Raw genomic sequence first — 25646 nt, forward strand, 5'->3', positions numbered from 1 at the left:
CCAGTTCCTCTGGCTCCTATATTTATTCAATCCATGTTTTGTATACTTAGAAGATAGGAATTTTGCGGTAAGCTTAAGCCAAGTGGAAGCGCGCGTGTTGTGTGCCCATAAAAACAAGCAAGTGTTGTGAATCAAATGCACGTTAAAATTTAAGTATGTGCCAAAGTTTAATTTGTTTCCCAAGCTGTAGAACTATACAAGCAGCAGTACTTTACAGGTGTGACTGGATTTGGAGTTGTAAATGAATTGCTACACATCTTTAGGGCTTAATAAATGGCTTTCTTATTTAGTACAAAAGCAAGAGGGGGAAACAAGAAATTAATGCTGTTGGGTAACAGCTGAAAGAATTGATCAATGTTTTACCTGGTAACTGTGAAAAGCGATAAATACTCATGACTGCTGCTATGATTCCCCACCCCCTCCACAATTCTCAAGCATAACTCTTCTTCTGGCCATCTGTTTCTGGCACTGCATAATAAAGCTGCCCTTAAGCATCCCCCCCAACCATTGTGCAATATTTATACCACACAGAAAGCATATGTGGTCATTCCTCAGCCGGGAGAATTGTGCAAAAAACCCAAGTTTTGTTGTTGAAATACCCATTTTTCTGTTTTCAGAATCACTTTAAAAGCTGACCATTTTAATGAATCAGTGAGAATTGAAATGTTATGCCATATACTAAAATGTAAGCAGGACTAGTTGTCAATAGTACAGTGGTACCTCGGGTTACAAACACCTCGGGTTACAAACACTTTGGGTTTACAAACTCCGCTAACCCGGAAGTTGTACCAGGTTAAGAACTTTGCCCCAGGATGAGAACGGAAATCACGCGCCGGTGGTGCGGCGCCAGCAGGAGGCCCCGTTAGTGAAAGCTTGTCTCAGGTGAAGAACGGTTTCGAGTTAAGAACGGACCTTAAGTTCGTAACCCGAGGTACTACTGTAATTAATTTGTAGTTGAATTCTGGAGTAGCATTAGAATACTTTAAACCTGTAGACTTCAACCTGATTAAACATAGGGCCTGTCTTCAATTCTAGCGTGTCACATTGAGATCCACTATTTTCAAAGACAAAAGGTTTTAATTCCTACAGTCTCCTTAGCGATACAGGAAGCCCCCTTGTAGCAGACTATTTGCCCTTCTGCCTCTGTGTTTTCTACTGCCTCACCGGGGTCTCAGGTAGGGGTCTTTCCTATCAGCATCTACTTGACCCCTGTTTCCAAGAAAGGACCACAGCTCAGCGGTAGAGTCCTTGATTTGGGTCCTTGCAACTGGAAATACCGGGGATTGATCCTGGCATTGAATGTATGGGAAGCATGTGCTCACTGCTGAGTTGTGATCCCTTCTACAAATACTTCTATCTTATCGCAAGTTTGAGGACTGCTGTCTTGAGAATACAGTGGTACCTCGGGTTACATACGCTTCAGGTTACAGACGCTTCAGGTTACAGACTCCGCTAACCCAGAAATATTACCTCGGGTTAAGAACTTTGCTCCAGGATGAGAACAGAAATCGTGCTCCGGCGGCGCGGCAGCAGCAGGAGGCCCCATTAGCTAAAGTGGTGCTTCAGGTTAAGAACAGTTTCAGGTTTAGAACGGACCTCTGGAACGAATTAAGTACTTAACCCGAGGTACCACTGTATGCTGGAGTAGATCAATGACTCATTCCCAAGGGTTTCCTGCAGCATAAGAAGAAGCATAAGAGCCAGGAAGCTGCCTTAGACCAAGTTAGACCAATTCTGCTTCAAGCATGGCCTTCCCCAACCTGGTGCCCTCCTGATGTTTTGGACTACCCATCATCCCTGATTATTAGTCATGCTGACCAGGGTTGATGGGAGCAGTAGACCTAGACATCCAAAAGATACCAAGCTGCGAAGGTGGACCTAAGCTTAGTATTGTCTGTTCTGACTGCCAGTAGCTCTCCAGGTCTTGAGCAGAGGTCATTTCCATCATATGCTATCCTTTTAGCTCAGGGTTTCCCAAACCTGTGTCTCCAGCTGTTTTTAGACTACAGTCCCCATCATCCCTGACCACTGGTCCTGCTAGCTAGGGATGATGGGAGTTGTAGGCCAAAAACAGCTGGAGTCCCTAGTTTGAGAAACCCTGCTTTTAGCTGGACCTGCCAAGTGAACCTGGGATTTCTGCGTGCAGAGCATGTCTTCTACCAATAAGCTGTGGGCTCTCCCCTTTTCACCTTCTCTTCTAAAAAAAAATAATAATTAACCAGTAGGGTATTGCTTTTTGGAAGCCGCCCAGAGTGGCTGGGGAAGCCCAGCCAGATGGGCGGGGTATAAATAAATAAATAAATAAAATAATTGTACGATTTGGCTGAGGGTTGAACACCAGTGTTATGAAGGTCCATACCTCGGTCACGGCGCACTATGTGGACTGCTGCCATGTGCTGGGGTGAGGATGTAGCAAGGCTGAGGGCAGCAAGGGCAGCACCAGGATGATGGTAGTGGCATTGAGTGCACAAGCACTTCCATATCGTGTACAAGTGCCGTATCCTGACCACGCCTAATAGCTGTATACATACCGTGTTTTGCAGTTAGATCTTGCTTTGCTTAATGCAAGGATGAGGTTGTATCCCACCTCCATAGATTGTTAGGCTCCCAACTCCCATCAGCCCTAACCAGCACGATTGGTTGTCATGGATGATGGGAGTTGTAGTTCAGCGACCCTTAGATTCCCCAGCTCTGGATTTGCTGTATCTTAATTTCTTGCCTATAATGTTTGCAGAGAACCAATTGGTATGTTGAGAATTTGTGGAATTCTATGGATCATCTGCAGTGTTTGTCACAGATGCTATGGCTGTCAGAATGAGCAGAGGCTTTGTCCAGGCATCCTTCCATCATGTGTGGGCATAGCCAAGAACCACCACCCCAACAGGGTTTTATATTGTTCCTTGTATCTCATTTTAATTGCCGTGAACGACACTAGAAGCCAATTTTTGGGACTGGCAAAGGGGATGAAAAGTGTTGCCAAGACTCTCAGCCCCTGTCCCTATTACATCTCCCTCAATGTATGTCTCTCAGCCGTCTTTGGCACACGTTCTTTTTTCATGCCCATATATTCATCGCTTTCTCTCTCAACCCACCCACCTCCACAGACAGGGAAATGGCTGTGTCTTGGCTCTTGATCCCTCAATCCCACAGATTTCACTGTTGCCATAGCCTTCTCTTCCCAAGCTCCCTTTATCATAGCTTGTGAAAGGCATTCCTGTGTGTTCCAGTGTGTGGGCTCCATGCCACAGTTGTGTACATAAGGTTCAGAAATAACTGTTTAAAGCAGAGTTTTCCAAACCTCTTAAGTTCATTGACCCCTTGATGTGCTTACAAAGTTGTGCTGGACCCCTACCCAAATTCTTAGGAATGTACATCACATAAAGTCAAGAAATATCAATATTTAGTCATTTATTAGTCATTAGTTACCATTACCATATCAAGAAATAGATATACTGAGGTGTACTCCTGACAGAGCAAGCCAACTAAGAAGTAAGTCCTACTGCATTCAGTAGTGCTTACTCTCAGGTAAGTGGGGGTTAGGATTGCAGCCTTGTGCTTTTCATATCAAGTGAGTTATCAAAATCAAAACATCTCAGTGTCTCTTAAATGCTGAGATCAGAATTCCTTACTTTCCAGAACAAATTTTGCAGCCCTCAATATGATTGAAAATAATTTCTTTCAAGGAAAAAGCATATTTCTCTATTGGGATGTACATAAGGAACTGCAACAAACCAGTTCATGGAAAGGTATACACAAATTTGATCCTTGTACAGTGGTACCTCAGGTTACATACGCTTCAGGTTACAGACTCTGCTAACCCAGAAATAGTGCTTCAGATTAAGAACTTTGCTTCGGGATGAGAACAGAAATCGTGCTCCGGCGGCGCGGTAGCAGCAGGAGGCCCCATTAGCTAAAGTGGTGCTTCAGGTTAAGTATGGACCTCCAGAACGAATTAAGTACTTAACCCGAGGTACCACTGTAATTGTGCAGTAGAAACTACCAGGAATGGGGAAAACAGATTTCAGGTAAAAGCCAAAAGGTACCTGGATATCCAAGCTGTGCTTGTTAAAGTAGGAACTCATTCAACTGACCACATCATTTAACAATAAATGATTCTTCAATATTGATTTTGCACAACTGAGCTATCTAGGATGGTTCTTTTAATCACATGAACTCTCCTTGGTCCATGTCCCTCTGGTATACTCAAAGGAGTTGAAGTAGTTTTCTTTGTTTCAAGTATTCATTTTAGTAAGTATGGGGAGCAAAATATTTAAAAAACATTTCATTGCCTTCCTTTGATTGTGTTAGTAAAGACGCAGTTGTGTGCATCCCTTCCCATCCCCTTTATTTTCTCGTTGCATCTTAAAAATCAAATGCAAACTTGGTCTTTGCTTTTACATAAGCTTTCCAATGCACTTCTTTATCCAAAGGCCGCTAAGTGAGTATTTGTTGTTGTTGAACAACAAACTGGCAAATCAAGGCTCTGAAATAGATTTCAATTATTATAACAATGTTAAGCTGTCATGTTTTTAACAGATCCATATAAAGTTAATCACATAGAATAAATAAAATATGGAACAAAGGGTGATAACGAGAAGCAGCGATGTGAGACAGGCAAAATATTGGAAATGTCAGCTTTAATGTGCCCATCACTTTATGATTTATATCTCATTCTACTCTGGTCTCTCTGTAGCTACTGCTGTAGAGGGAGCTTCATTAATAATGACTTTAGAGGTTTGTAGTAATATTCAGCAAATTGCAGCGGCTTGCAGAGGTGAGTGAGATGACGCCGTTCTATATCAAATTATAAGGGGGTAAAAGACAGTAATGATCAGGATCTAGACACTCCGGTAAACTAATAGAGCAGTGGTGGGGAATCTAGGGCCCTCCAGGTGTTTGTGAACTACGTCTCCAATCATCCCTGACCGTTGGCTATGCTTGTCGGACGTGATGGGAGTCCAGTGACACCTGCAGGACTGCAGGCCCCTGACCCTGGTAACAGGTTGTCAGTCTATGTCGATATTGCTTGTTTCTCTGCTGCATTTCGAGATGCACAAAAAGGCTTTAGCTAATTGCTTGAAGGCTAGTTTGTTGACGGCCTGTCAAGGCCTGTGCATTTTGGATACAAGCTGTGACAGTAGGACCATGTGTTTGCATCCTTCTCACTCGTGTGCTGAATATGGCACACACATTTCAGCTCACATTTAATGGTGAAAATACCCATTTCACACTTTCCAAAGCAATACACATTGGCATCTTTAAAATTTGCACTTCTCCAAATTTTGCAGTGAAGTCATCCAGCCGAGTAATGTGTGTAAAAATGCATACATTAAGATAAAGTATACGTGAAGAGGCATGTATTAGTGAAAGTCATATATAGAAATGCATTATATTCGGGGAATTTGCTGTGGAGGAAAAGTACATTAGGCAAAATTGCATATAAACTTGTGTATATCAAGGTAAATTCGGATTAAAATACTGATGAATTTTTGGGAGGACTGGGGGTGGGGGAAACGGTTCACAAGCTAATGCGGAAACTGAATTTAAGAGAGGAACAACTAGAAACTGAGAGAACCCAGATTTGACAGATACGCCCATCCCTATACATAGCACATATAAACTGTAAAAAAAAGAGTTTTAAAATTCACCTTTAAATATGCAGCCGTACCTCGGAAGTCGAACACCTTGCGAGTCAAACGTTTTGGCTCCCAAATGCCGCAAACCCAGAAGTGAGTATTCCGGTTTGCGAACGTTCTTTGGATCTGGAATGTCCAACGTGGGTTCCACGGCTTCTGATTGGCTCCAGGAGCTTCCTGCCTCCAATTGGAAGCTGCGCCTTGGTTTCCGAATGTTTTGGAAGTCGAACGACTTCCAGAATGGATTCCGTTCAACTTCCGAGATACGACTGTATAGACTGCCAGCTTCCACTCTTGCCTGCCTATTTTTACTCAGAATGCTGCTCTGGTTCTTGGTGCGTGCGATTTTGACCTGCCTGCAATGATGATGAAGCCTTCCAATAACCTAATTGGTTAAACATCAAGTCTTTGGCTGCTGCTGCTCTCTCTGTTCAAAGCACATTAAAGACCTGTGCTGAGACTATTAACTAACAAAAGATACTCACCACAGATTCTTGGTGTTGAGAACAGACTACAGTTTTCTTCCTTTGTGCAAGTTGTGATGGTGGCTTTATGAAAAATGTATGTTTGCATAAAGCAGCATGAATTCTTAAAGAAGACAAGCGGTGGAATGTGGAATGACTTGGGCTTGATAAGTTGCAATTTGTCCTGTGAAGAATTCAATCCATTATTTTAGTGCTGTAAGGCAAGTGCTTCCTATTACGATTATTCCGCCTGGTACCCTTATGCACTGCAGTGGAATATAAGTGCCAGCCATTGTGAAGCTTCTGGCCCAGCTTTTACCCTTCATAAAATACTGCGCCCTGGAGAACGTGTTTGCTCCTTGGGGAGCAAACATATTGGAGAGCAATATGGTTACTGTGTACACCATTGCCATCTCCACAGCCCCGGAATTCGAAAGCTGCAAGTTTATAACTGTAATCATGGATTGGGTCCAAGGAACCATGAACAGAAGGATCACAGCTGCAAGGGCTGTTTGCAGTAACATGATACAGTGGTGCCTCGCAAGACGAAAAGACTCCGTTCCGCAAGTCTCTTCGTCTTGCGGTTTTTTCGTCTTGCGAAGCAAGCCCATTAGCGGATTAGCGCTATTAGCGTCTTAGCGGGCTTACCGGATCAGCTGATAAGCGGCATAGCGGATCAGCCAATAAGCGGCTTAGCGGATAAGCTGATAAGCGGCTTAGCGGATAAGCTGATAAGCGGCTTAGCGGATAAGCTGATAAGCGGCTTAGCGGATAAGCTTAGCAGCTTGGGAAAAAGGGGGAGGAGGGGAAAAACCCCGCAGGAACTCACAAGACATTTTCGTCTTGCGAAGCAAGCCCATAGGAAATTCGTTTTGTGAAGCACCTCCAAAACGGAAAACCCTTTCGTCTAGCGGGTTTTCCGTCTTGCGAGGCATTCATCTTGTGGGGCACCACTGTACTTTGTGAAGTGCTCTTCGGATGCTCACCCTCTTGCAAGCAGAGCAATGCCTCTGGATTTTCACATTTTCTCGTGCAAAGCTCTAGAGCAGGGGTAATCAACCTGGTGATCTCCAGGTGATCTTGAACTATGACTATCATCATCCCATAGGAAGTTGGCTTGGAAACTACTACTAATCCAGAATGTGGCAGCTAGACTAGTGACTGGGAGCAGCCGCAGGGACCATTATCACACCGGTCCTGAAAGACCTACATTGGCTCCTGGCACGTTTCCGAGCAGAATTCAAAGTGTTGGTGCCAACCTTTGAAGCCCTAAACGGCCTCAGCCCTGTATACCTGAAGGAGTGTCTCCACCCCCATCGTTCAGCCTGACAAACATCCAGCCCCGAGGGCCTTCTGGCAGTTCCCTCACTGCAAGAAGTGAAGCTACAGGGAACCAGGCAGAGGGCCTCCTCATCTTGAGTGGTGCAGTTTATCAATAGACCTGAGATTCTTCTGTACTTCCTTTCCTCAGGCACCAATCTGCTTGATGTTAGAGGATCATAGGGAGCTGTCTTATAGCAAACCAGACAATTGGTCTATCTAAAGCCTGATATCGCCTGTCCTGAATTGTAGCAGCATTCCAGGGCCTCGGGTAGAAGTACCCTCCTAGTCCTACCTGAAAATACAGTGGTGCTTCGCAAGACGAAATTAATTCGTTCCGCAGGTTTTTTCTTCTTGCGAGTTTTTCGTCTTGCGAAGCACGGTTTCCCATAGGAATGCATTGAAAATCAATCAATGAGTTCCTATAGAGACCGTCCGGGGACAGAGGGGAAGCGCCGCACGCCTTCCCCTCTGTCCCCGGACCTGTTCAAAGCAAGGGGCAGCGGGGAGAAGATTGCTTCTCCCCATTGCCTGCCCCGCAATCTCCCCGGACCTGTTTAAAGCAAGGGACGGCGGAGAGAAGATTGCTTCTCCCCGTTGCCTGCCCCGCAATCTCCAGAGACAGAGGGGAAGGCGTGCGCGCCTTCCCCTCTGTCCCCGGACCTGTTTAAAGCAAGGGGCGGCGGGGAGAAGATCGCTTCTCCCCGTTGCCGCCCCTTGGTTCAAAAGGGGTCCGGGGAGAGAGGGGAAGGCGCGCTGCGCTTCCCCGCTATCCCCGGAGCTTGCGGGGCAAGCTTCGTTTTGCGAAACAAGCCCATAGGGAAATGCGTCTTGCGAAGCGGCTAAGAAAATGAAAAACTCCTTCGTCTAGCGAGTTTTTCGTCTTCTGAGGCGTTAGTCTTGCGGGGTACCACTGTACCAGGGATTGAAGTTGGATCCTTTTGCATACAAAGAAGCATATGAAATACCATTGTGTCCATGGTCCTTCAGAGAGAGAGAGAGAAACTGGTATTTTGATGCTTTCTTCCATTGCTTTAGATAAAGAGTGAAAAAATAGCTGCATTCGTCAAAACAAGTAAAAAAAAGCTGCTTGTACTTTTGACCTAGTTTCCTTTCTCTCCCCACCCCATCCTTCGAGCCAGCTTTTTCTTTTGTCAACAAAAATTGTGATTTCTTTGGGAACAAGACATCCGGTTCCTCTTTCTAGGAGTCTGACTGTCTCTCTGCAACTGTCTCTCTTCACTCTTTGGAGTCAAACAGGCTGGGTCACTGCTTGAGGGCTGTACGAATGACCTGTGGTTTCTGAATCCCCAACTGGTAAGTGAAAAAAGGAGAGATGCGGCTGGAATGATTTTGGATACATAAAAAAAGTGGTGAAATGTGTCCCCGCTAGCTATTAAAACTCAGTTGGACTTATATCTGCGTTTCTGAAACATTTAAACCATCTATTCCTTTGGGCAGAGTTTTCAACGGCTAGAGTACTGCCAGATCAAAAGTCCTGTAGTGAAAGGCAACAGAAATATGTTTTCCCCCCTCCTCTTTGATGTGGATTGGCTGAAAACTGCAGCTAAAATTATGGGTTGCATCCTCTTCCTATAGATGCACCATATACTTGAGTTGTTGTTGTTTTCATTCAGGCACCAAGGCATTTTTGCATTTGATTTCCTATAGCTACCAACTTCATGAATGGAAGAAATTTAAGATTAAGATACAGAGCAGTAGTGGGAGTGCAAATGAGCTTGGGTTTGCTCACAGTGACCCTTTCACCATCTGCTCTTGTAATCAGCCTATGGTGATCCTGCCGCATTGTGTTGCCTTGTGCGGGTGGAGGCGGAATAGTTGTAGCTCTGTGAGTAGTTGATCAGATGCTTTGTGCGTAGAAGGCCCCAGATTCAATCCCTGGCACCTGCAGTCAGAAGGGTCATAGAATCATAGAGTTGGAAGAGACCACAAGGGCCATCGAGTCCAACCCCCTGCCAAGCAGGAAACACCATCAGAGCACTCCTGACATATGGTTGTCAAGCCTCTGCTTAAAGACCTCCAAAGAAGGGTCATCTCATAGCAGCACTACTAAGCAAGTTGGTGTTGCTTGATGCAAGACAGCTTCATATTAGAGGTAGCTCAGTGCTAGAGCATCCACTTTGTGCTCAGAGCACCTGGTTTCAACCCCCAGCATCTCCAGGTATGGCAGGAAATGTGTAGGCAATGCTGAGTTAGATGGACCAAATGGTCTGACGTGGTATAAGATAACTTCCTATGTATATTTTATTCCCCACCCCACCCAAACCAGATCTTCCTTTCTGGGTTCTTCCTCCACTTTGTGCAACACCACTCTTGAAATCTGCCTGTTCTTTCCAAGTGCATCACCCTGATAAAGCTGCAAATCACACCTTTGGGTAGAGCAATTTCCCACCCACCTCTCCACTTCATCCCCTTTCCTCTGCTTTCTTCTGTGCTGGTTGGCTGCTGGTTGTGCCTCATTCATCATTCTCTGTGCCAAACCATCATTATATGCCCCAGTGCCCAAACACCATGCAATCTATTTTCTGCTGGATGCTTTGCTGACTTATTTGAATATACTTTGTGTTTGTGTGTGTGTGTGTGTGTGTGTGTGTGTGTGTGTGTGTGTGTGTAGTCAGGATATGGAATAGTGTGTGAACGGGACCACACAGGTGCAGCCTTCGTGCTGCTGGGGGGTCACTGTCTGTATATGGCAGGACAGTACTGAATCAGTGCAAATATTTAACTAAATGAAAGGGGGAAAGATGGGGGGGGGAAAAGGTAAACTTAAAAAGTGGTGAGAAGGATGCAGACTATTGTAGGAGGGTTTGAACAGGTGATCAGGCTTGGAGGTCATGAGCACAGCCAGATCCCAGTTGCATGAGGATTGTGAATTGCAACAGCTGTGTATGCCTGGATGCAGCTTGCCGGTTTGGTGGGGTCCATGCAGAGCTGATCTAGCCATTAGGCAGGGCAAGGCCACTGCCCCAGGTGGCACACCCATGGATGCCCTGCCACCTCTGACAGAAAAGCTGGCACTAGATTTTGCGGAGTGCAAGAGATTTTCCCCCAAATCAGCACAATCTTTCCTGAAATCGGTGCCAAGGGTGGCACAGCTTCTCTGCCAGCAGTGGATATGGCAGGGCACATAGTGGCAGCAGAAGCAGATTGGTGGTGGCAGAAGCAACGGCAGGACAGCATGGCACTTCCTATTTCGCCTCGAGTGGTGAAACAGGATGCCTCTGCCCCTGGGTCCACGACTCTAATGGTTTGTATTAGGGTGAGGCAAGCTAGCTTTGTTATTTTCTGTTTCATACTCAAATTCCCAAAGCTATGTCTATGCTGTTTAAGTCTTTTCTTAACTGTCTTCTATTATAAATGCTTGTATTTATAAGCTCCTTAAAGCATTGCATTTATCCTGGTGTGGCTTCTTGAAGTAAGTGTGTCTCCGAATCTGATACCTGGCCTCTTGGTTCTGTGCTGCCAAATAAAGCGTAGACTTGGGGCTCAAAAGACAGTGAGTGGTTTAATTGGCTCTTATCTTTGTGAATTCCAAGGACACCCAGAGAACAATCTTGAGTTTCCCCTAGCTCAGGTTGGGGGATAGTAGGGATGGAAGCAGTGCTACCTGACAGGGTTGGCTTTTACCCTGGCCAGCGATTATCTAGGCTCCCCAACACCAAAGGATCTCCAGTGGGCCGTTGGTTGTGGGGGAGGGTGTTGGTCCAGGTCTAAGAACACCTACCAGGAGAATCTTTTGCATGATCCACCACCAGTGGTTATGAAAGCATCAACACCAAAAAGCTGAAAAGCAGTCTCCGGTATCCCAGCAGTACTAACTTTGCAGGGAGTAAGAGTCTCGCTCTTGTTTTGAGCTCTTGAGATCGTTGGTTTGTGCCAAGCAGCTTTTCTCGGAGCCTTGCGGCAGGCACCAGCTTGATGCAAACAGCTGCTTTGGCTTTAATACTGGAACCAAATTAACTTCTACTTGCCGAAGTAAACTTCGCCACTCAGTAGTGCATTTTAATCGGCAAACGGAGACGAAAATCTCCCGTAAAGCAACCCTCATGAGTCTTTGCAAGCCATTAACTGTCAACAGTTTCCTTTGATTGAGTAATCCAATTAATTTGCTGGCAGGGTTCCCAACGAAATGCTGTTGCTGCTTATAGTTATCTGACATCTGTCCTTAAACTTGTTACATCCACTTCCTTTGGTGGGAGATTGGGGCGGGGGGTTGGGGTTGGGAGGGAGCCTTCCATACAGGCCTCTGGAATTTCCTGCTAATTTTAATCAAGATGTCTTACAGAAGTAGGCTAACAAATTTGTTGTGGCGTAAGTTTTTGTGGACTCGAGCCCCCCTTTGACAGAAGCATGTGGTGAAATCTTAGTTGGCAGGTACCGTATTTTTTGCTCTATAAGACTCACTTTTTCCCTCCGAAAAAGTAAGGGGAAATGTGTGTGCATCTTATGGAGTGAATGCAGGCTACACAGCAATCCCTCTTGTTGTTCTGGCTTCTGAGATTCAGAATAATTTTTTTCTTGTTTTCCTCCTCCAAAAACTAGGTGCCTCTTATGGTCTAGTGCGTCTTATAGAGCGAAAAATACGATATATACAGCAGAAAATTGTAAGGTGAGAGTTGAATTGCCAGGAGATACTGAAATCAGTGATTATTAGAGTTTAAATGTGTGTTAAATAGCCACCTTTACAGTAGCAGATGGGTGACAATTGCTGAGATGATTGTATTACTAATATTTATAGTGGGGCAATGAACCATTTTGAAGAAACAGTCATAGATATCACAGATAGCCTGGCATTGGTAAACTAATTAACATGTGTGGAATGATTAAGGAACTTTTGTCTCTTTAAGTGGAATTGAGTCCGCAAAAACTTGTGCCACAGTCAATTTGTCTTGAAGGTGCCACAAGACTCTTTGGCTGTTTTTGCTGCAACATTGCTAATCTCTCTGGAAATCTGTTAAATGTTAACCTCTCAGCATGCCACGCTTCAACCAGAGAGGGCTGTAACTTGCTTTGGAATTGTAAATTTTGTTTTGATGCCTTTTCGAGATGCATGTTTATAGGAGTTTGGAGAGAAGCAGGGGAATGACTTGTCATGGATACTTCCTTGGCTGTCTTCCAAGGGGTGAGAGTGATGAAACCATGGTTCTTAATTTTGAAACACTAAAACAAGACCCATGTGTATTCACATTGCAGAATGCCGTTCTGTTTAAGATATTTTCTTCATGCCTTGTGCTTCATGCCTTGTGTCATTCATCGGCTGGGGGTATGCAATGAACACATTTTCTGCATGGCAAGTCATCAGATATTTAATACTGTGCTGTGTGTATTGTTTGTGTAGTATTTACACTTTAGGGGCTTGAAACATGGCAAGGTAATTTCCCTCTGCTGTGTTGCACATTGCAGTCTTACCATCGCTGCACGGACCAGGTAGGGGCCAGAGAGATGTCTTCACACAGTGCCCATCACCTGATTTGTTTCCACATGCCAAACTCCAATTCATCAAAGCTGTCATCTGAGCATGTCCAATGTACACGCCACAGCTTACCTGCAGCTCTTTCAAATCAGATGGAAGCTGGTTTGAGGGAAAGTGCACCAGACTGGAGTATTTCTCAAGAAGCTACAGGAATCCTATGGATTGTGTCCTCAGCTTAAAACCAGCAATGGGAGCATGATGAAGCCAGATTAAGTGGTCGTGGGTACACAGCCTCTGTCACTTGCAAAACACTAACTAACACCCTCAGGATTCTGGTGTTCACTTAAAAATGCCTCTTCTCTTGTCTCTTAAGATCTTTCAAGGAAAACTTGTTCCATTTAAGGCACAGCAGGTGAATCTGAGATCCAGGACCTTCTCGCACGTGGCACTTGCCCAAAGAAACTCAGCTTTTAGACTCGCAAAAAAAAAAAATACCTTCCCCCTTGCCCCAAGATGGCTTTCAGCCGATTAGAATGCTAATGTTCAGATTTCAGACTTACCAGTAGCTGAGCAGCTCCTGACCTGTCTGTCCTTAGTTGTTTTTTAAATTTGCTATATCCAATTACTATGATGTGATATTTATGCTGATTTTATTAACTGCCCGAGGAGCTTCTGTTCAACTTTAGTACAAGTCTCCACTGTATTAAAGAGTCAGCTGATACTTTTTGTGAAATAATAGCTATTGGCTAAGATCAAGTGCTGTTTTGTGGGGGGGTAGATGCTTCAGGTCCAGCATTTCGGCCATTGAGTTGTGGGTCTGATGTGGCCATAGCTCAGTGGTACAGCACCTGCTTTTCATGTAGAAATACCTGGGTTAAATTCCCAGTATATTTCCAGATAGGGCTGGAAAAGGCTTCCTACCTGAAATCCTGGAAAACCGCTGCAAATCAGTGTAGAAATACTGAACTAAATGGACCAATGATTTGGCTTAGTTTCTGCCTTGAGACCAGCAAGCCTCCCATGTAAATGCAGACAGTGGCTGATATTGGGGCCTCAAATTTCAGCAGAGCCCTGTGTGATGCCAAAATTTGGTTCCCCTCCGCCTCTCACGCTGCGTTTTAAATCATATTTTCGGCACCCCAGAGGCTCCACACTGGTTGCTATCCCCTAAATCTGCCTCTGATGAGGATTCTTTTGTTTCCAGTAGGAAAGAACAGGCTGCTTCATTGACTGTTGTCTTCCGTTGGAACATATCAATTAGCAAGAGAACAAAGTCCTCTTTAGTTTTCACACTGACACCGCCGTATCCAGCAGTTGAGCATTTCTGCTTCATGGCTCCCCAGCGTATTCTCAAAGGCCGTTTGATAAAGGAAATCGTGGCACTTGACAGTAGAGGGCAGTAGTTTGCAGATGCTTGTTATCTGCAGCATTTTGGCAGAAGCAAGGCCCAGAAGTGCCTTTTGCTGTTAAAAGTGGCGAAAAAGAAGGACTTTCTCGCAAAGTGCCTCAAGACTTCCAGCCTGTATTTAAAATAATAATAAATGATTTCTCACATCCTCTCTTTGTAGCAAATGACTTCATGGTTTTATGATTTTTAATAGCAGAAAATATTTCATTATCTGTCTGCAAGTTGCAATGTGAAGTGAAGCAATATACCGGATGATTAAACAGAACAGAAATGCATGAACTGTCATCCATGAGTCCTGAGTAGGTTGTGCTGCAAAGAATGTTCACAACAGAGAATAATAATAATAATAATAATAATAATAATAATAATAATAATAATAATAATTTATTTATATCCCGCCCTTCTGGTTGGGTTTCCCCAGCCACTCTGGGCAGCTTTCAACAGAGCATTAAAAACAGAATAAAACTTCAAACGTTAAGAACTTCCCTAAACAGGGCTGCCTTCAAAAGTCAGATAGTTGTTTATTTCCCTGACATCTGACGAGAGGGCGTTCCACAGGGGGGCGCCACTACTGAGAAGCCCCTCTGCCTGGTTCCCTGTAACTTCGCTTCTCGTAGCAAGGGAACCACCAGAAAGCCCTCAGAACTGGACCTGAGTGTCTGGGCAGAACGATGGAGGTGGAGATACTCCTTCAGGTATACTGGGCCAAGGCCATTTAGGGCTATAAAGGTCAGCACCAAGACTTTGAATTGTGCCCAGAAATGTTCTGGGAGCCAATGTAGGTCTTTCAGACTGGTGCTATGTGGTCTCGGCAGCCCCTTCCAGTCACCAGTCTAGCTGCCACATTCTGGATTAGTTGCAGTTTCCGAGTCACCTTCAAAGGTAGCCCCACGTAGAGCGCATTGCAGTAGCCCAAGAATAACTAGAGCATGCGAGACAGTCTGCAGGTAGGTAGGGTCTCAGCCTGCGTACCAGATGGAGCTGATAGACAGGCAGTGGGAAGGGGGCCTGGCAACTTTAAGAGCCCTTAAGAACACGAGAAGAGCTTGCTGAATCTGGCCAAAGTCTCATCCAGCCCAGCACCCTGTGCTCACAGCAACCAGTCAGGTGCCTGTGGGAAACCTGCAAGCAGGACCCCGAACACAAGAGCTCCCTCCCTTCTTATGGCTTTTCCAGCAACTGGTATTCATTACTGCCTCAGGCTGTGAAGACAGAGCATCGTCATCATATCTGGTAGCCATTGATAGCCTTTTGTTGTTTAGTCGTTCAGTCGTGTCCGACTCTTCATGACCCCATGGACCAGAGCACGCCAGGCACTCCTGTCTTCCACTGCCTCCTGCAGTTTGGTCAAACTCATCCTGGTAGCTTCGAGAACACTGTCCAACCATCTCATCCTCTGTCGTCTCCTTCTCCTTGTGCCCTCGACCTTTCCCAACATCAGGGTCTTTTCCAGGGAGTCTTCTCTTCTCAAAAGTGGCCAAAGTATTGGAGCCTCAGCTTCACGATCTGTCCTTCCAGTGAGCACTCAGGGCTGATTTCCTTAAGAATGGAGAGGTTTGATCTTCTTGCAGTCCATGGGTCTCTCAAGAGTCTCCTCCAGCGCCATAATTCAAAAGCATCCATTCTTCGGCGATTAGCCTTCTTTATGGTCCAGCTCTCGGGGGTCCCTTTACCTTTACCTCACTACCATAGATCACTACTGGGAAAACCATAGCTTTAACTATACGGACCTTTGTTGGCAAGGTGATGTTTCTGCTTTTTAAGATGCTGTCTAGCTTTGCCATCGCCTTTCTCCCAAGGAGCAGGCGTCTTTGAATTTCATTGCTGCTGTCACCATCTGCAGTGATCATGGAGCCCAAGAAAATAAAATCTCTCGTTGCCTCCATTTCTTCCCCTTCTATTTGCCAGGAAGTGATGGGACCAGTGGCCATGATCTTCCTTTTTTGATAGCCTTATGCTTCATCAATTTGTCTAATCCTCCTCTAAAGCTATCCCAGTTGGATGCCATCACTGTTCTTGAGTTTCATACTTTAAGTATCTGCTGCCTGAAGAAGTTCTTTCTTTTATCTGTCCTGAATCATCCAACATTCAGCCCCATTGGATATTTTCCTTGAGTACCAGTCTCATGAGAGAGGGAGAAATATTTTCTCTTCCCCCACGTCGTATATAATTTTATAACTTCCATCATAGCATCTCTTGCTCATCTTTTCTGTAAACTTACAAGTCCCAAATGTTGCACCCTTTCCTCATAGAGGAGCTGCTCCAATCCCCTTGATCATTTTGGTGGCCCAATAATGACTAAATTAGAAATATGACAGAGGGCAGCTGACTTCATATATTTTTTATGTTTTGTTTTCAGTGTTTGGTTTTACAGTGATACCTCAGGTTAAGTACTTAATTCGTTCCGGAGGTCCGTACTTAACCTGAAACTGTTCTTAACCTGAAACACCACTTTAGCTAATGGGGCCTCCTGCTACCGCCGCAGCCCAATTTCTGTTCTCATCCTGAAGCAAAGTTCTTAACCTGAAGCACTATTTCTGGGTTAGCGAAGTCTGTAACCTGAAGCGTATGTAACCTGAAGCGTATGTAACCTGAGGTACCACTGTACAGTGGTAACTTGGAAGTCGAACGGAATCTGTTCCGGAAGTCCATTCGACTTCCAAAACGTTCGGAAACCAAGCTGCAGCTTACGATTGGCTGCAGGGGCTCCTGCAGCCAATCAGAAGCTGCATTGGACATTTGGGTTCCAAAGAACATTCACAAACCAGAACACTCACTTCCAGGTTTGCAGCGTTTGGGAGCCAAAATGTTCAACTCGCAAGGCGTTCGGGATCCAAGGTACGACCGTATTGTCATTTTTCAAACGAATGTTTTGTTTCATGTAAACCTCCTTCGAAGTTTTTCTTGATTAAGCGGTATGTAAATATTGCTGAACAAAATCAAATTTTTGGCAATTGAACATTATGGAACCTTGATAGTGGGTAGTGGACTTCTATCAGTATTGAGCTGATCTGTGGCTTGACAGCAGCAAGCTGCTGGTTTGGCAGGCTTGAAGTAGTTTTAAGATTTCGTATGAACACTGCACATGCAACTCTGGTTTTAGTGGTAAAGAGCAAAAAAGGAAGGGAGGAAAAAAACCCAGCATGAAATGCTGCAGAAAATGGCTTCCTTCTGTTGGAATTAAGAATGTGGAATATTGTGGGAAGGTTTGGCCGAGGTACTGTGAAATGTAGGGCTTGAATTAGAAGCAGAGCGTAGCGTGGAAATGAGAAAAGATCACTTTATCTTGAACAATGTTCCTGGGCTCATAAAAAATAATTTAATTTGTTTTCAATAAAAACCCCTTGGTCATCACTCACTGGGGCAAGGTTAAGTTAATTATTCAGCGCCGTTATAGAGTTCAGGTATTGATCTGCCTTTTTGCTGTACCGCCATCTCCACATTCTGGAAAACCCTTAATACATGCAGGCTGTCTGTAGCAGTGAAACATTTGGGAGTTCAGCTACTGCCATTGTAATCACCGTTTTCAGTGCCGGGGGGGGGGGGGAGTAAGGCTACATTGCGGTTTCATTACCAGACACGGTCCCCAAAGTGGGACTTTCTAGAAAGTATTTGAAAAGGTAAAGGAATGTTTTTCGAGCCATCCAATTGTGACTGAAATCTTTAAGCAGGCTGCAAATGTAGGGAATTTGTGTTAGGAAATGCACACGAAGCAAATAGCATTCTGCCTTAAACCAGGTCAGACGATTTGTCCATTAAGCCCCATATTTTGTCTGCTTTGCCCTTGCAGCAGCAGTTCTTCATGGTCTTGGGGAGATGATCTTCCCCGTCACCTTATTGCAGGGCTCGGCAAGCTTTTTATACCCATGGGCACATCTGGATTTTTGAGCAAGTGTTGTGGACGCCACCACCTCACTTCCCCCCTCCCCTTCATCAAACTGCCCCCTCCCCTCAAGAAAGTGAGAGAAAGAGTGCAGAAACACACATGCACAGATACTCCCACACACACACACACACCAAGGGAACTGGGTAAAAGTCAGATTGAATCTGACCCTTGACAAGCACATAGAGCTGAAAGAGGAAGTGAGATAGAGTGTCACTCTAGTAACTTCCTCCTTTGATTCCGTGTGCGTCTCTTTTTTCCTTTTTTTTAAATAACATTTTATTGATTTTCCAAAAATAGCACAAAAGAATGAAAAATAACAACAGCAATCTTTTTAAAATTAAAAATCGAAGTAAAATAAAAACAGAAAAAAACCATAAGTAAATTTTGCTTGACTCCCCTCCCCTCCCCCTCTTGGTTTGATTGTTTAATACTTATTCATGCACGTCCATAAAACCTTATAAGTATTCTTCATGATCCAATTTTAAACCTTTTTTCATCTTAATACAAGTGACATTTAAAAGTTATACTAGTGTAAAAATCTGTACACAAAGCTCAAAGGATATGCATTAAATATTTACCCCCTTTTTAAAATTCGAAGTCCTTTCTTGGGTTTCAAGTTATCTAATTTATCCTGCATAGTTCGAAAGTTTATTTTGCTAATCTTCTTTGGCGGAGGCTTCTTCCTTCTTTCTTGGCCTGGCATCGACTCTTGAGTGCAGGAACAATACCTTTCGTTCAGTAAGTCCATCAAATTTGTACATCTCAATATCATATCTTCAATTTTTTCCCCAACAACAGTCATTTTCCACATAACTCAGGTGGTCAGAAAGGCCCAGCAGAGACTCCATTTCCTCAGGGTCTTGCGAAAGAATAATGTTAAACAACAACCTTTTACCAGTCCACAATAGAAAGTGTCCTTTCATATTGTATCACAGTGTGGTATGCTGGCCTGACAGCCATGGACAGAAAGTCTCTACAACGGGTAGTGAATACAGCACATGATATCATGGGCTGTCCCTTGGGATTGTTGCTTTAGGAGAGTGAGAAAAATGCTCAGCGATGACTCACACCCCGGCCATCACCTCTTTAATCCATCACCTCTACCCTCGGGCAGGAGATATAGAAGTATAATCAGCCATACCAACAGGCTAAAAAATAGCTTCTGTCCGTGGGCTGTTAGGCTGTTGAACGGAAAATAGCATAGCGAAATTGACTTGCAAGGTGGTATGTTGTTTGATAAGAGATTGAGTGTTGGGGGTGGGGAGTGAGGCTCGTTTAATTTCATTGTACACAGGTTGTACAATGACAATAAAGATATTATTATTATTAGTAGTAGTAGTAGTAGTAGTCCTGGGCCATTCTGTGTGCTTCTCAAGGGAGAAAAAGGTAACAGGTTGGGGGAGGGGCACAAAAGCTTCGCAGGTGAGGAAGACCTCAAGAGCATCATTGGGCCTCCAGATGGCACATTGGCAACCACTGCCTTATATCTTATCCTCTTAAAATGGAAATGCCAGGTGTTGAACCTATATAGTTTGCCTGTATGCAAAGCGTGTCCCTTACCACTGAGCTATGGCCTCCTCCTCTTGTGCTCTCACATACCCCTATGTTTCATCAACCTGGTGTCCTCCAGATGTTTTGTTTATTTATTCAATTTATATACCACTCTATCAGAAGATCCCTGGGCATTGTACAACATTAAGAAAACACATTACGGAACATCAGTGAAAGAAACATAATAAAAAACATAATGGCAGACAGCCTAATAGTAAAATCATCATCATCATCATCATCATAGTCCCCCACACTTTCACAGGTCGTAGATTATTTAATAGCCATAGGCCTGGGTAAAGAGGGATGTTTTACCCTGGCGTCTAAAAACATGTAGTGATGGTGCCAGACAAGCCTCTCTGGGGAGAGCATTCCACAGTCTGGGGTTTTAGACTACAACTCCCATCATTCCCAACTGGTACAGCTGCCTGGTCCTCCATGGTTCGGAGGAGCCAGAACGAACCTCAGGCTCCCATTCCTCTTTGCACAAGGTGATTTGCTCCCATTCTTCGTAGTTTCAAGAGATGCAGTTTGTCAAGACGCTTGAATCGGGCAAGCTATCCTTTTTCTCTAGGGCAGAATTGGAAACCGTGGCTTGATCTGAGTTTTCCATTTCGGTTTGGAAGTAAACCATGGCTTGAACAAAATTAGAAAAGGGGGAGGGATTTGGAACAAGCCAGTGGACAAAAGAGTGGGTGAACACAAGGTTCCAAAATACGACTTGGATGATTAACTAAACCAGCCTTCCACAATTCTGGTGCTTTCCCCGTGCTTTGGGCTTGCGACTCCCATTAGCCCCGGGGGCCAGCATGGCCAATGGCCAGGAATAATGGGGAATGTTTTTTGAAAGAACCAGAAGGCACCAGGTTAGAGAAATCTGGTCTAAACCAAGTCTTTGCGTCTAGTTGCTTTTCGGTGTATCAGTACATTGCGGACGCCTATTGAGCATTTGTTCTGATAGGTTTGCGAGGAGGTTAGATGGTGTTGCACCAAAACAAGCCTTACCTCTGGGTGCATTTTGCCCTGCCCTCACTTATTTTAAAAAGCCCAATTTTGGGGGGGAAGCAGGTTTGTTGCACCAGACCTCCCAGTCAACTACAATTGTGTGACCGGAATTTGCCTGTATGGGATTGCATCCCACCCCAAAATAGTAACCGTCTGCAAGCTTTCCTCCTCTGAACTTTAAATTCCCATTTTAAACCTAGGCAGTGCCAAAGACCCCTCTTTTCAGAGGCATGCTTATACACAAGTCACTAAGACGGGGAAAAGATATGCACCTCCGCAGCCCTCTTAATTTCAGAAAGGAGCACTGCTAATGAGAACAGTGGGAACTCTGAACTCCAGCTGAGAACCGAGGACTGTCTCTTTGTAAATTTCCAAGTCGGATTGGTCCTTCATTGCATATGTTTCATTTGCAGGCTGCTGCAGTATGACCCTTCACTGACCCTCTCTGGAAGAAGCACAACTTCTCCCCCTCAGTTACTCATGTGCATTCTGTTCTTTAAGTTTGACCCGCGACCTGTTTCCAAAAATGCATACAGGTAATTTTCAACTCTGGTTATATTAGTCTCTTATCTAAATGTTTTGCTGCCATAGCTGCTGGGATATGTAACACTATTCATGGGATTGCTCGCTGTGCTGGCTTTGCTGTGCTGTTTGTGACCTTAATCTAACCTCCTATTTGTCTCCTAAATGGAAAACCAATGCCGTAAAGAAAACACCCCCTCCATCTGCCTCCCCCTCTCCCTTTTTTTTCCTGGCACCTAGGAAAAGGTAGAATTGAATCGGCAGAACATTGTCGTTTGCACCTGTTTTCATATTTCCTATGTTGCAAGAATTTATGTACAGTGGTACCTCGGGTTACATATGCTTCAGGTTACACACTTGACTAACCCACAAATAGTGCTTCAGGTTAAGAACTTTGCTTCAGGATAAGAACAAAAATCGGGCTCCGGCAGCGCGGCAGCAGCAGGAGGCCCCATTAGCTAAAGTGGTGCTTCAGGTTAAGAACAGTGCTTCAGGTTAAGAACTTTGCTTCAGGATGAGAACAGAAATTGGGCTGCGGCGGTAGCAGGAGGCCCCATTAGCTAAAGTGGTGTTTCAGGTTAAGAACAGTTTCAGGTTAAGTACGGACCTCCGGAATGAATTAAGTACTTAACCCGAGGTACCACTGTATAGGTTGGGGGGGGTTGCCCCTCCAGCAGATATCATGCACATGCATCCCACTACCAAAATCAGCACAATCACCTTTGTGACTTGTCCCCACAAAACACTTCATCACAGTTTCTTCCTATTTACAGTGAACACTCAGGTTGCGAACGTGATCTGTGCGGGAAGCACGTCCACAACCCGCAACGCCACGTCTGCTCATGTGCGGGTCGCGATTCGGCACTTCTGTGCATGCGCAAGTGCCGAAACCCGGAAGTAACCCGTTCCAGTACTTCTGGGTTCGGCGTGGAGCGCAACCCGCAATCGCACAACCCGAAGGGTCTGTAACCCAAGCTATGAGTGTATTCAAACGGCCTCTGCTGCACAATACCAAATGTAACATTTCACTAATAAATGTATCTATGTACTGGCTCACTGGGAAAACTTCATAAATTCATATAGACATGTGAGCTCAGCTACTCAGCAGCCCCTCTGCCTGAGTAATAATCCCTGGCTTCCTGATACCTGAGTGCCAGAGAGGTAGCCATTCCAGAAATAACAAACCCAGATGAAGACAAAAGGGTGTGATTAACTTGGCTGGGAAACAGGGAAATGTAAATATCTCTTTTGTTCCACTTGATGGGTGTTTTGGAGGGCAAGGGGAGGAATGGGGCAGGATCCAGGATGCTCAGATTACTGCCACCAGACCCTCTCCTTTCATGATGTAACCATAATGTATTAGTGATGTAGTTTGGGGGAGTGTACCGTATTTTTCACCCTATAGGACGCACGTTTTCCCCTCCAAAAATGAAGGGGAACTGTGTGTGCGTCCTATGGGGCGAATGCAGGCTTTCGCTGAAGCCTGGAGAGCGAGAGGAAGCTCTGCGCAACCCTCAGGAGACCGGCGCCACTTCGCACCCGCCTCCCGATGGCTGCGCAGAGCTGCCTGCAGTCCCGGGGCGAGCGCAGCTCTGCGCAGCCATCTGGAGCGGGGCGCCACTTCGCACCTGCCTCCCGATGGCTGCGCAGAGGTGCCTGCTGTCCCGGGGCGAGCGCAGCTCTGTGCAGCCATCCAGAGCGGGACGCCACTTCGCGCCCGCCTCCCGATGGCTGCGCAGAGCTGCCTGCATTCCGAAGCCTGGGGAGACCTGCACAACTTACCGCTGGCCTCCCTAGGCTTGCGGATAGCAGGCTGTTCTCGGGGCTGGGATTGGGGGAAGCTCGGGCTTCCCCCATGCCAGCCCCGTGCCTGGGGGGGGGAATATATTTTTTTTCTTTATTTCTCCCCCCCCAAAAAAACTAGGTGCGTCCTATGGGGCGGTGTGCCCTATAGGGCAAAAAATACGGTAACATGGGGATTAGCAGCTAATAAAAGTTTGGGTTCTCTTTTGTATGGGGCTTCCATCTTGTTTCACCTTGTGGCAGGTGGGAGTCCTGTCGCGACAGTCTTCAATAAAGACCAAGCCTACTGGCTGCTGTTTTGCTCTGATATTCCTGGCTGGCGCCCTTGTTTTTTGTCCAAGGGAGCCCTCGGATTTCTCCATTAACACCTAGTTAGGAGGTAGATCTAGAGTCCTCTTCACAAATTTAACATGCATATGCTCAGTGCCTCGTGGGTCAGCAGGATTGCACCCACTCGCCTCTGCCTGATGACTCCTGAGCCTTCACATGCCAAATGTCACATGGAGCGGTTGCAAAGCCCAATGCATTTAGGGCTCCTGTCATAGGATCGTTTGTCACCATCCGATCCTCATTTGCCCCTGCAGCGCCAGGCCTGTTGTACTGTTCCCCATACGTCTTATGCAAGAGGGGGGGCTGGCCTAGAGGGGGTGGGCACAATCCTGCTGCCTCCCTGCATAAGCGAAGCTGCTGGTTTGGGCCAATGGCTCATCTAGTCGAGCATCCTGTTCTCACAGTGGCCAACCAGATTCCTATGGGAAACCCGCAAGCAGGACCCAAGAAATCTTCCTGTGTTTTTTCAGCAACTGGTATTCAGAAGCATTATTGCCTCTAATGGTGAAGGCAGAGCATAGCCCCCATGGTTAGTAGCCTTCAATAGATCCCTTCCTTCCATTAATTTGTCTAACCTTCTTTAAAGGACCCCTGACCATTAGGTCCAGTCTTGGCCGACTCTGGGGTTGCAGCACTCATCTCACTTTATTGGCCGAGGGAGCTGGCATACAGCTTCTGGGTCACGTGGCCAGCATGACTAAGCCACTTCTGGCGAACCAGAGCAGCGCACAGAAACACCGTTTACCTTCCCGCCGGAGTGGTACCTATTTATCTACTTGCACTTTGACGTTCTTTCGAACTGCTAGGTGGGCAGGAGCAGGGACCAAGCAATGGGAGCTCACCCCATCGCGGGGATTCGAACCGCCGACCTTCTGATCGGCAAGTCCTAGGCTCTGTGGTTTAACCCACAGCGCCACCCCCATGGCTAGTAGCCTTCAATAGAACCCTCCCTTCCATTAATTTGTCTAACCTTCTTTAAAAGCCCTCTATTTCCATATCCCCTCTTACCTGAATTTTTCCCCTAAAATAAAAAGTCCCAAACACTGCAATCTTTCCTCATAGCAGAATTGCTCCATCCCCTTGAGCATTGCCCCTTTCTTAACACTTTCCTGACTCTACAATATTCTTTTCGAGGTGACGGTGACCAGGACTGTCAACAGTATCCTAGATGCTTTGGCACCATAGATCTGTATAACAGCATTGTGATACCGGCAGTTTTGTTTTTGGTTCCTTTCCTAATAATCCTCCCTAGCATGGACTTTGCCTTATCCACTGCTGCAACAAACTGGGTCGACATCTGTTACAAACCCAAGGTCTCATTCCTAGTCCGTCACCGCCAGTTCAGACCCTGTGAGCATAAATGTGAAATTAAATTAGCCTGTGTTAGCTTCCTTTCCCACAAAGGAGGAGGAGCTAAATGCCCTGTCCCATTGAGCCACAGTCTCCTCCCCATTCTCTCCACCTCCCAGCAGCAACCACATTATTTCCACCACCCCCTTTTTGCCCGCTGCCTTAGTATTTTAATGTTAAGCTGCATTTTTTTGTTGTTAAATAAATAAAAGTATTGAGCAGCATCCTTCATCAATTTGTCATGCACATAGGAAAGGAAAAAAAAGATACTGGCATTATAAACAAAACTTGTAAGATTAATGAAGGATGAAATACTTGGGAACCATACGAGAATAATAAATACTAAATAACAGAGACAGCAAGAAAAATGACAAATGTACAAGTAAATCCTGAATTTGCAGAATAGAAAGAAACTTGGTCAAGGCTACACCAGCATGATAAATCACAGGGGGAGAACAAACCAAAGGGGCAGAATAGTACAGTTTGCAAAATAACGTGTAACGTGAACATCTCTTTATTTATTTGTTTGTTTTTTTATACTACCTGGGTTTATCATCATATTCACTAGATCTAAAACTTGCACAAAAGAAGTGTGTACCACCTGTAAAAATAGGCATTGAGCACAGAGTACCGTTTTTCTTCCACTTACTGCTTAGTTGTAAAACAAGCCTATGGGATAAAATGTATTGGCACATCATCTTAGAACACACTGGTTTGCAAGACCATGTACTATGGTCAGGATCTATAGAGGCTGTGTATGATAGAAATCAGATGCAAGTACTAACCTGCTATGAGATTGAACCTTTGGAGCCAGAATCTTATTTGGGCATAGGCCCATATTTGGCTCAGTGGTAGGACATAACCTTTGCATGCCAAAGGTCTCTGGTTCAGTCTCTGGCAAACCAAGTAGGGCTGGAAAAGACTCCTGTTGGAAATTCTG

The 25646-nt window shown here is 45.2% G+C and overlaps 1 protein-coding gene across 3 annotated transcripts in view; it reads left to right on the top strand.

The window, feature by feature from the left end:
• Positions 1-25646, top strand: part of TANGO2 (transport and golgi organization 2 homolog) — a gene marked incomplete at its 5' end in the record, with an annotated part of 85052 nt that overhangs the window by 10465 nt on the left and 48941 nt on the right. For 2 of the 3 annotated variants that reach the window (XM_081893439.1, XM_081893441.1), the window contains one exon: positions 21115-21237. In XM_081893439.1, the coding sequence (XP_081749565.1) occupies positions 21115-21237 (123 nt within the window). Of the gene's footprint in view, positions 1-8611; positions 8738-21114; positions 21238-25646 lie in introns of those variants that run through there. The other variant, XM_081893440.1, reaches the window with a different exon arrangement.

This window comes from Podarcis melisellensis (genome assembly GCF_964234715.1).
Source record: "Podarcis melisellensis genome assembly, chromosome: 16".
In the NCBI taxonomy this organism is placed as follows: domain Eukaryota; kingdom Metazoa; phylum Chordata; class Lepidosauria; order Squamata; family Lacertidae; genus Podarcis; species Podarcis melisellensis.